General features: G+C 38.9%; 1 protein-coding gene across 1 annotated transcript; it reads left to right on the top strand.

The window, feature by feature from the left end:
* The first annotated feature begins 10,149 nt into the window (after positions 1–10,149).
* Positions 10,150–11,093, top strand: LOC109157036 (uncharacterized mitochondrial protein AtMg00810-like). Its single transcript, XM_019304919.1, has 2 exons — positions 10,150–10,778; positions 10,898–11,093. The coding sequence occupies exons 1-2, from the start codon at positions 10,150–10,152 to the stop codon at positions 11,091–11,093; spliced, it is 825 nt and encodes a 274-aa protein (XP_019160464.1).
* The last annotated feature ends 788 nt before the right edge of the window (positions 11,094–11,881 follow it).

Here is an 11,881-nt window from a genome sequence, read left to right as displayed (position 1 = left end):
GAAAATTAAAAAAAAAAAAAAAAAAAAAAAGAAAAACGCGTGTCTAGAAGAAAGAAGCATAAGCTAAAAATGACGCACCTTAAGTGATAGAAACATGCACCTTAAGTGTTAGATCTTAAGCACAAACTCACGCACATTAAGTACAAAACTCACACACATTAAGCACAACCTCACGCACATTAAGCACAAAACTCACGCACTTTAATTATTAACTCACAGACTTTAAGTTTCAACAACTATTGACATTAAGCACAAACTCACGCACATTAAGTACAAAACTCACGCACATTAAGCACAACCTCACGCACATTAAGCACAAAACTCACACACTTTAATTATTAACTCACAGACTTTAAGTTTTAATAACTACTCACATCAAGCACAACCCCACGCACATTAAGCACAAACCTCACGCACCTTACGCACAAACCTCACGCATATTAATCACAGATCCGCTCACCTTAATTTTGACCTAGATGCAAAAATTACAAAATTGCCACTGCATTTTTTTTTTTAAATTTTGGTAATCCTGAACGTTGGTTTAAGCGAGATGAATGACCCAGATTAAACCGCACAACCGCACCTGGACACCTTAACCGCACCGGAACCTAATTATATATATATATATATATATATATATATATATATATATATATATATATATATATATATATATATATATATATATATTAGCTTTATGAGGATAAGGAAATGATATTGGGCTTTGAGAAGAATAAGGACTATATCTTATAAATAATATAAGACTAGGCCTACAATATTAATTCTTATAAAGGTCCATATATCTATTTATATATATATAAGATATAAGACTAGGAAATTGGGCTTGATTTAGAAATATCCTAGGAATTATTCCTTAATTTAAGAATTGGGCTCAAGAGAAGAATAATTTCACCTGAAAAAATAATTATGGTGGAAAATTTTGGTACAAAATATACGGGGTGTTATACTCTACCTCCTTAAGAGAAGTTTCGTCCTCAGAGCTCAAAAATCATTTTGAAAGTAAGAAGTCAAACTGAAAATGGGATGAAGTAGATAAAACATTCAAGAAGAATACATTGGATTTCAGAAGTTTGAAAAATGGAAAAAGGAGTTTCAACAAGGAAGTATTCAATCTTGCAAGGGAAACGAAAGATTTAGTCTAAAAATGAAGCAAGAAACTCGAATGCAACCCAAAAGATAACACTCAACAAAATAACTTACCAGAAGATGCACACCATCCGGGTGCAATAACCACATACACGATTAGAAACAATAAGGTACAGAGACACAACTTAACGAGAAGGTAAACACACAACCTCACCACGATTCCTATTAGTCTTACAAATCCTAAGGTCTCAATTTAAGCTCTTAAAGTCAACTTCTTAATATTTTAGGACACCTAGGCTCATCCTAGGCATCCTATCCCAACGGTTCGTATCGCTCTGATACCAACTGTAACACCCCCAATTTTTTAATACAGAAATGCGGAAGCGAATTCAAACTTTAAACTCAAAATGAGTATTATGCCACATCTAGGCCATAATAATCTAAGCCAAATCCAATTATGTTTTTGGGCTCAACAATGACATACTATTACAATTATAAAAACATATGTTATAATATAATCCATTTAGGATTTTGAAATATGAATTCATTTTGAAAATATTAGGGCTAAGATATATGAGGTTGCCAAAGTAGTTTTATTTAGATTTTTGAGACAAAATAATTTGTTTGAAATCATAAATACTAAATTAATCGCGGTTGTCAAAAAAATGATTTCATGTTAAAGGACATTTATATCATAATATCATAGTTTGGAATAACGGGGTATTACACATAATTGTACGTGTCTAGCCAAATTCACTAGGCCTAGCCAAATAATTAACCTTCCGTAACTTAGAGCATCCACACTTGTGCATATTATGGGGAGATTTCAGAATGAATTCTTCCCTACAAGAGATAATAGCTAATGTGGAGGGGAGATAATTGAAAAAGATTTGTCCTGCAAATGAAGAGATATTGTCAGAAAATTTAAAAAAAAAAAAAAAAAAAAAAAAAAAAAAAAAAAAAGAAGTAAGGCTGTGCGCGACTGGGCAAAAGCCGGGCGCGTGCAGTGGCGCGTCAGGCGTCTGATTACTTTATTTTTTTTATTTTATTATTTTTTTTTGTTTTTTCTTTTTTTTTTCTCTCCCCTCCCACATTCTCTTTCCTAATCACTCTTACATTATCCCCCATTCTTCCCAACAAATGTGGATGCTCTTACACGGTCCAAATTTAAATAACTCATTTCTTAGACAACACAAGGATAATTAAGAGCATCCACATTAGTTGGAAAGAATGTGGGGATAATGTAAGAGTGATTAGGAGAGAGAATGTGAGAAGGGGAGGAAAAAAAACAAAAAAATCAAAATCAGAAAAATTAAAACAAAAAAAAAAAAATAGAAGTGTCAGGCACGCCGAACCGCAGCCGGGCGCGTGCAGCCTTGCTGTGCACCAAACGCGCACAGCAAGTCAGATACTTTTTTTTTTCTTTTTTCTTGGTTTTCGCAATATTTTCTCTCTTGCAGATGAATTCTTCTTCAATAAATTCTCCCCTACATTAGCTTTGCTCCCCATTGAGAAAAATTCATTCTGAAATCTCCCCATAATATGCACAAGTGTGGATGCTCTAATGTTGTTAAGACGTGTCACACTTCAAGTCGTTGGCCATCCCATGACACAAGATACAAGATACAAGAAGTTACATGGATTCTGCCAAAGCTAATGATTTTGTACAAGTGACTATATATTGCATTATTGATATGTATGAATAGTGGCTCTTTGCACTATTTTAGGGCCAATTCTAACTCTAAGCAAACTTCACTCTTATTATGTTATTTTGTATTCGTATTACATGCATGTTGAAGGTAATAAGAGAAGTGTAAAGCCGGTAGAATGAATTATCAAAGCTCATTAAGTAATATTGAGTACATAAAGCTATAAATATACTACAAAGAATACATAATTATAGGAAACTATATTCTATAAAGAATGAAGCTAAGGACAATTATAAATACAAAATTTAAAAAATGAATGAATGTAGTAGTATGGTGTTTTATCTTTCCATTGGATCACACACTTCAGGATGTTCAGTAATGCTCTCTAGACTTGGTTTCCACTTAGCAGCTCTCCCTGTATTTCTGTAGCTCTCCAATTCTTCCAACAAATCATCTATCCTTCTTCCTGGCCTCAACTGCAACTGGGAAAGCACCCATTCCACCTCTTCCCTACTCAACACAATTTTCAATGCTCTCACACCATTGCTGTCCATCTCCTTTGTGTTCTCAGTTTCTTGCTTCCTTTCCTCTTCTTCGGCCCGGCCCCCTCCGATCCTCTCCATGCAATTTCCCATCACTTGACAGTCCAGTAACAGACAGTTCAACTGGTCGATTAATCTAAAATATGTAAGTTAATAACTTAACTTTGCTGGCACGACAAACTATAAGTGCGGGATTCGAGTAATCTAGCACTTATCAATCCTTAGAAAATGAGCAAACCAAATGGTTTTAATTTGGAAGTTGGAAGTGATGGTGGGTTTGGTGGCTGTGTTATTTAGTTTTGGTGCAAATTAAATCCTCACTTTATAGATGTTTTTTGTGGGAGTTGAATATGGATTCTGCCGTGGGAACAAAATATTGAAAATTCCAATATGGTGTATCATATTCGCTGTTCACCGTGTACCGACGGCCTTGTGAGTTGTGACGGTGGCTCTCATCTGTTTGACATACTTTAGTTTATTAATCAATAATCAATTTTTTTTTAAGTTGTAATAATTTTCAATTCTTTTTTGAAAGCAAACACCAAAACAAATGCATTAACTCAAAAATGCATGAATAAAAGTTGGAGGTTCACCTTCCACGAGCAATGACCAGTATGAGAACCAACTGCTTTAACAAGAACTACGTGAGCAAGCTAGTTTGCTGACTGACTAATGTGAACAACACGCCATGCACCTAAAGTGTTTAGAATAGCAGGACAATCACCAACAATAGAACCAACATAAGAAAGACACATCCAATTACCCGATAGGGCACTAACTAGATTTAAACAATCTGGCTCAATCCGGGCATTCATTATTGATCTACTCACATATAATCAATTTTTTTTAAGTTGTAATAATTTTTCAATTCTAAATTAACTAGTGTGTATTATATCATTTTAATTCACTACACACACTGGCACGCGCGCGCGCGCGCGCACACACACACACACACACACACACACACACACACATATATATATATATATATATATTAAGTAATATTATTTTAAAAATTTAATAAAAAATAAAAATTGAGATAAATATTTAATTACGTGACATGTAGAAAGTTAGGTTTTAATGAGAAAGAGGAAGGGATAAAAGGTGTTATTCTTGAAAAATGACATAGTTATTAATGAAAAGAAAGTATAAACTCAAAGTTTATTTTGCAACACAGTATAAGATATCATCTTTCAAAGATTAGAGATTTAGAGGCATCTAAATTAGTTATATTATTAAAATATTTTGGGAAACACTAGTAAAAATATATGCTTAATATTAATACTCAAAGTTAAAATCTTAGTTATATTAAAATATTTTTTTAAAAAATAATAGTATATCATTTTTTTATTCATAGTTCTAGAATTCATATTATATTCTTCTTTAAAATACGGCTTACTGCCAAGCACCTTGTGCTCAGATAGCACCTTTGTAGCTCCACTTGAGCGAAAGTCACAGGATCGAACCCCGGTGGTGGCCTGAGGTCTTAACTCTTTGGGATACTACCTTGTAATAGAGTCAATAGTATTAAAAAAAAAAAAAAAAAGTCCGTGTGGACAAAATTCATATTATATTAAAAGTATAGTTGGTAATTTGAGTAATATTTATGGTATGATTAGTATTATTAAAGTAAGAATTTATAGATATGATAAATTACAAAAAAAAATAATAAAAATAATTATGGTAACTGATAGGTAAATACTAAATACACATAAAGGACTGATCCGTATAACCGGTCCGTCAAGAAGTCACCCAATCGGTCCGTCATAGCCATCGATCCGACGGACTAAATCATTTGTGATCAACTGTACCGCTCGTACTGATGGGTCTCGTGACAAAAGAAGATATTCTCGGATCACCCTTGGAATCGCCCCAACGGGAAGCCATGCACCTACAATGCGACGTAGCATGTAGAGCCGAAAATGTAACTTATACGACAAGTTATAGGGGCCAACTTGCGCCTGCAGAGCGGTGACTGACAGCTTGCAAGTAGGGCGGCTCTGTCACCTCGGTCAGTCAACATACGAGTAGTTGCAGAGTGACCGCCTGATCAGGCCAACGAGAAGGCGCCACGTCAAGCCACTTGCAGCAGGTGCATTAAATGCGTAGACCGACTTAGTTTGTATAAATATGAGGGTCTCCCCCTCATTTCTCATCTTCATCTCATTTACAACATCTACTCCCTACTACTTATCTTCACTATGTAATAGCAGTCTGCTCATAAATTGCACTCTACAATTGCAGCCTAGACTATTTTAGCAACGTGCTCATAAGTTGCACCCTACAGCTGCAACCCACTTGTAATCACTTAATACTTGTAATACTACTCAGTCTCGAATTGCTCAGTTGGCACCCGGTAGATCGATCGACCGACCTACGAGCGCTCTCTCCTACTTGTTCACAAATATACGTATTCGTAGTGTAATCGTAACCCTAGTTTTATTTACGCTATCAATTACAATTAACTAAATCTAAATAAAATCAAACTTATTTCTTATAGGAAAATACTTTTTTCCATCCTAAATTTTACCTCAAATTAAATATTTTTTCTCTTGATGTGACATTCATTCATTGGGTTCCATAAATTGGCTGACCTTACCACTAATTCAAAATAGAATTAGTTAATATCATTTTTGGTTCTAGATTTATAGGTCACAATCCACTTTTAGTCATTTTTTTTTTCAAAATCTCCCTCTTTGGTCCTAGTATTATTCTAGCATAATCATTTTTGGTACTCCATTAACACAACATTTTAAATTTTGTAAAATACAATGACATTTAGGTCTTCAATTCTGTTTTTTTTTTTTAAATAAAAATAAAAATATATTGGGTCAACTCACCTTGTACAAAAAGATCAAAATGTCATTGTATTTAACTATATTTTAACAATTTTGTTGACGGATGACCAAAAATGATTATGTCACAATAATACTATGAACAAGGGAGGATGATATGAAAAAGAAACTAAAAGTAGATTGTCACTTATAAATCTAGGACTAAAAATAGAATTTATAGTTATCAATTAGATGTTGTTGCATCATGAGGGATGGATTGGAAGGGAAAATATTAGGGGTCTTTAACATTACAGTTTCTTATATTACTCCAATATATAATGTCATACATATATTATTATATCCTCCCAAATGCTCTGTCGGGTCGGGGTGTGGGGGGCCCTTAGGGTTGGGGTTCAGCCTTTGGAAGAATACATATATTATTTCCATTGAAGAATATAAGAAAATATATTGTGTATGCATGTGCATGGTAATAATAATAGCAAAATGTAACAAAAGGTATAACAGTAGGGATATTTTGTTCCAAAAACATGTTTTTTACAATTCTTACATCATAATGTGTAAAAACATTAACAGAAAAATAGACATAAATCAAGGTTATATATATATATATATATATATATATATATATGTGTGTGTGTGTGTGTGTGTGTGTGTGTGTTAGTATAGTTAATATTTCTTATATTATTATTTGTGTAACACATGTTTGTATTTGTGTGGTAATAGATTAAGTCTATGGTAGTTATACTATGATGCTAATAGTCAGGTGTAGGTTAGAGTTCAGTATTAGATATAACTCTGTATTTCCTATTATCCTGTTAATGATTGAATCACTTTCGCTAATCTGGTATCAGACAGGTTACGATTCTCTCTACCTCCACCGCACAAACGCTACCACCTCTCACCCTCTCTCTCTCCGGCCATGTCGATGAATTCATCGGAGCACACCGTCTCCGCTGCCGGGACTCCCTCGCCGGCCAGTGGTGACTCCCTCGCCGGAGCTCATCATTATGTATCAATGAAGCTCACGTCCAGGAATTTCCTATTCTGGCGTACGCAATTGATACCGTTTCTCCGGGGGCAGGAGCTTCTGGGCTATGTCGATGGTTCCTTCCCGTGTCCGCCGGCGACCATCACTCCCGCTCTGTCCTCAGGTGACTCTTCCAGTGCAACACCGGCGACATCAACCCCAAATCCCACGTATAGTGCGTGGGTGAAGCAGGATCAATCGGTCCTTTCACTTCTGGTGTCATCCATGTCAGATGAAGTTTTGCACTTGGCGCTCGGCCGGAACACCGCTGCCGAGGTCTGGACCTCCATCACCAACGCCCTTGGTTCTTCGAGTGAGGCCCGATGCCTGAATCTGTTGGGGCAGATTCAACTGCTTCGCCAAGGAAACTCCACAACCGCCGAGTACTTGGGGCGTGCCGGCGTGTTAGTCGAATCACTGGTACAAGCTGGCAGGCCTCTCACGCTCATGGAGCAAAATCTGTATGTACTATGCGGACTACGGCCAGAACTGAAGACCCTTGCTACCTCCCTCACGGCTTCTGGAAATCCGGTGACATTATCACACTTATTGGATTTTTTGCAGGCGCATGAATTCATCTTAGTTGATGATTATCCCCCGGCGAACGGAACGGCGGCACACACCGCGTTGTACACCAATCCCGGACCCGGCCAGAACAGTGGCGGTCGGACTGGACAATCGGCGTCAAGCCGTGGTGGCCGGCAGGGACGTGGGCAGAATAGAGGCGGCCGTGGAGGTGGTGGCGCACCGCGATGTCAAATATGCCGCTCTCACGGCCACACCGCCATGTACTGCTACAAAAGGTACACTACTCAACCGCCGGCGCAAGCCCATGTGGCGTTATCCGGCGAGTCACCGGCGGCGGCAGTCACCGGCCGACGGGTGGTACCCGGACACCGGCGCGACGGCACACGCTACACCGGATGCAGGAATGATGACACATGCGGATGAGTACGGGGGTCCTGATGTCCTCCGGGTTGGTAATGGCGCAGGTTTGGAAATCTCACAAGTCGGTCATGCATTAATCCCATCTGTGTCAAAATCCTTAAAATTAAATAACATATTACATGTCCCGGCCTTATCTGTTCCTTTATTATCAGTGCATAAATTTACTACTGATAATAATGCTTTGTTTTTTTTTTTTAATTTCACAATTCTTGTTTTATTGTGAAGGACTCCACAACCAAAGCGGTCCTGCTTAGAGGTCCCACTACGGGTGGTTTGTACAAGCTTCCGCTGTTTCGGTCACAGTTTGCACTTTTGAGTTCCCGTACCAATCCCACGATCTGGCATCGCAGGCTCGGTCACCCGCACAAACACGTTCTGAACAAAGTACTGAAAAGTTGCACGGTCACCTCCAATAAAACTGCGTCCATCGAGTCGTGCACCTCATGCCATCTTGGGAAGTCATCCCGATTTAAATTAGAAAATAATTCTTATTGTAGTGAAAACGTGTTAGATTTGATATACACGGACATATGGGGTCCATCTCCTGTATTATCAACTAGTGGGTTTCGCTACTTTTTATTATTTGTAGATGATTTCTCAAGATTCTGCTGGTTTTACCCATTACGGGTGAAATCAGACATATATAAAGCTTTTGAGTCGTTTCGTGTGTTGGTAGAACGCCAGTTTTCGAGTTCTGTCAAGTCTATTCAATCGGATTTAGGGGGTGAATACCGTAAATTACATACAACCTTCGAAAAATTAGGTATAAATCATCGCCAGTCATGTGCCTATACACATGAGCAAAACGGGAGAGTCGAGCGGCGGAACAGACACATTGTTGAAACCGGCCTTGCTCTCCTTGCTCAAGGTAACGTACCCCATGAATACTGGGACTATGCCTTTGAAACTGCGACATGCCTAATTAATTTTTTACCATCCTCAGCCATACAATTTGAATGCTCATACACTCGTCTCTTCAAAGTGTCTCCCCCATACACATTCCTTCGCGTCTTCGGGTGTCGGTGCTACCCTTATCTACGCCCATATAATCGGCACGAGATAGAGTACCGCTCTGCCCCGTGTGTGTTCCTAGGTTACCCGGTCTCCTTTAGGGGGTACAGATGTCTTGATTTGACAAGTGGGAAATCCTATTCTTGCCGTCATGTCAGGTTTGACGAATCAGTGTTTCCTTTTTTTACAGATCCCGTAAACAAAGGCTCAACACCAACGCTGCTACCATGGGCTGTTGCCCCCGTTGTGGCACGTGTTCAACCACATGGACTGGACATCACTCCTGTTCAGAATTGTGATGAACCTATACCGCTGGCTCAAGAATCACCTCAGTTAGCAATCACTCACACTGCCCCGGCCAGAACAAGATGGAAACGTGCTCAACCGCAGCCGCAACCTCACGTTATGCGACTTCGGCGCATGACTCGGGGGACTAATGAGCAGTTCCAGGCTCTAAATATCACCATAGATCACACTTGTTACTCTCAGGCTGTGGGCCCTCGCACTGGCGCGAGGCAATGGATCAGGAGTTTAATGCTCTCATTCATAATAATACTTGGCGACTTGTACCACCGGAACCCCACATGAATATAATCGGGTGCAAATGGGTGTTCCGCACCAAACGCACCGCTGATGGTTCAATAGAACGGCACAAGGCCCGCCTTGTAGCCAAAGGGTTTAATCAAGTCGCATGTGAGGATTTTTTCGACACTTTCAGTCCCGTGGTTAAACCGACCACGGTTCGCATGCTACTGTCTCTAGCTGTGTCGAACGGATGGACTCCGCGCCAGCTAGATGTCCACAATGCCTTCTTGAACAGCCACCTAGCAGAAACTGTTTACATGAAGCAACCACCAGGTTACGAAGACCCAACAAATCCCGGTCATGTGTGTCACCTACAGAGATCCCTGTATGGTCTGAAATAGACACCCCGAGCCTGGTTCAAAAAACTTCATGATTTCTTGTTATCTACGGGGTTTAATTCGTCCAAAACGGACGTATCTCTCTTCTATTATACTGCAGGGGCTTCACGGGTATTTTTGTTGGTTTATGTTGATGACATAATAATGATGGGCAACGACACGAAGCTTGTGACTGATTTACTGCGCCGTTTGTCAACCACCTTCAAAATTCGGGATCTGGGCACGTCGAGCTTCTTTTTAGGGATTGAAACGGTTACAACAGACACGGGACTGATTCTCTCCCAACGTCGGTATATGAAGGACCTACTGGGCCGCGCTGGTATGACGGACTGCAAGCCTCTTGCTACACCAGCTGCAGTAACCAAGGCAGTAACACCCTCGGAGGAATTATTTGACAATCCCACACAATACCGGCGCATCGTAGGTGCCTTGCAGTACGTTACTATTACCAGGCCAGATCTGTCATACGCTGTAAACAGGTTGTGCCAGTTCATGCACTCGCCAACAGTTGATCACTGGGCTCTGGTTAAACGTGTCCTGCGCTACATCAAGGGGACTCTCGATTACGGGCTGTGTCTCACACCATCCGCATCCACCGCCTACATGCCTACTCCGACTCTGACTGGGCTGGGTGTCCGCTGGATAGGAAGAGTACGAGCGGGTATGCAGTCTTTCTGGGTAAGAATCTCATATCTTGGTTATCCAAGAAGCAACGCACTGTTGCACGTTTGTCAACAGAAGCCGAATACAAAGCCCTTGCTGATGTTTCCGCCGAGGTTACTTAGATTAACTCTTTGTTGCGTTAGTTAGGGCTACATTCAGGGGAACCCGCGACTTTGTGGTGCGACAACCTCGGTGCGACTTATCTCTGCGCTAATCCGGTCTTTCATGCCAGGACGAAACACGTTGAGATTGACTACCACTTTGTCCGTGACAAAGTAGCATCTGGGAATTTTCTGGTCAACTATGTGTCTACCACTGATCAGCTAGCAGATGTCTTCACCAAACCATTTCAGGACCGCGGTTTGCTGCTTTACGGGACAAGCTCAATGTGGAGGCTTTCCGACCTTGTGCTTGAGGGGGTGTGTTAGTATAGTTAATATTTCTTATATTATTATTTGTGTAACACATGTTTGTATTTGTGTGGTAATTGATTAAGTCTATGGTAGTTATACTATGATGCTAATAGTCAGGTGTAGGTTAGAGTTCAGTATTAGATATAACTCTGTATTTCCTATTATCCTGTTAATGATTGAATCACTTTCGTTAATCGTGTGTGTGTGTGGAACTTTAACGATGTGAGAACAATTTTGTCCGATAAAAATAATAATAGTATAATATTTGTAAAGTACAATTATTGAAATATAGAAAAAAACTATTAATACCATAATTAGGGGTGAAAATAGGCCAGACTCCTTGTAAGGGCCTATGTCCTGACCTAATTAAGACTTAGTTAGGTTTAGCTTGTTTAGTAAAAAGGTCAGGTTACGCCAATTTCAAAATGTATTAAACTAAACAGGCCAAGCCTATATATACCAGGCTCGGCCTTTAGGCTTACAGGCCCACATGCCTATTTATATACATACATACATACATATATACATACATACAATACATACATACATACATACATACATATATATATATATATATATATATATATATATATATATATATATATATATATATATATATTTATTTATTTATTTATTTATTTATTTATTTATATTTATATTTATTTATTTATTTATTCTCAATGAATAGCCTCCCACCCAAAGTTCCAAACCCATAATTGGTAATTTGAAATTTGATTTAAATTATTAAAGAAAAAAGAAGAAAAAAACTGGGAGAGAATAAAGTAGAGTGGGTTCCAGCATAC

The sequence above is a fragment of the Ipomoea nil genome, unplaced genomic scaffold (assembly GCF_001879475.1).
Source record: "Ipomoea nil cultivar Tokyo-kokei standard unplaced genomic scaffold, Asagao_1.1 scaffold2761, whole genome shotgun sequence".
Classification (NCBI taxonomy): domain Eukaryota; kingdom Viridiplantae; phylum Streptophyta; class Magnoliopsida; order Solanales; family Convolvulaceae; genus Ipomoea; species Ipomoea nil.
The sequence above is the reverse complement of the archived record's forward strand: the minus strand, read 5'-3'. Positions and strand labels throughout refer to the sequence as shown.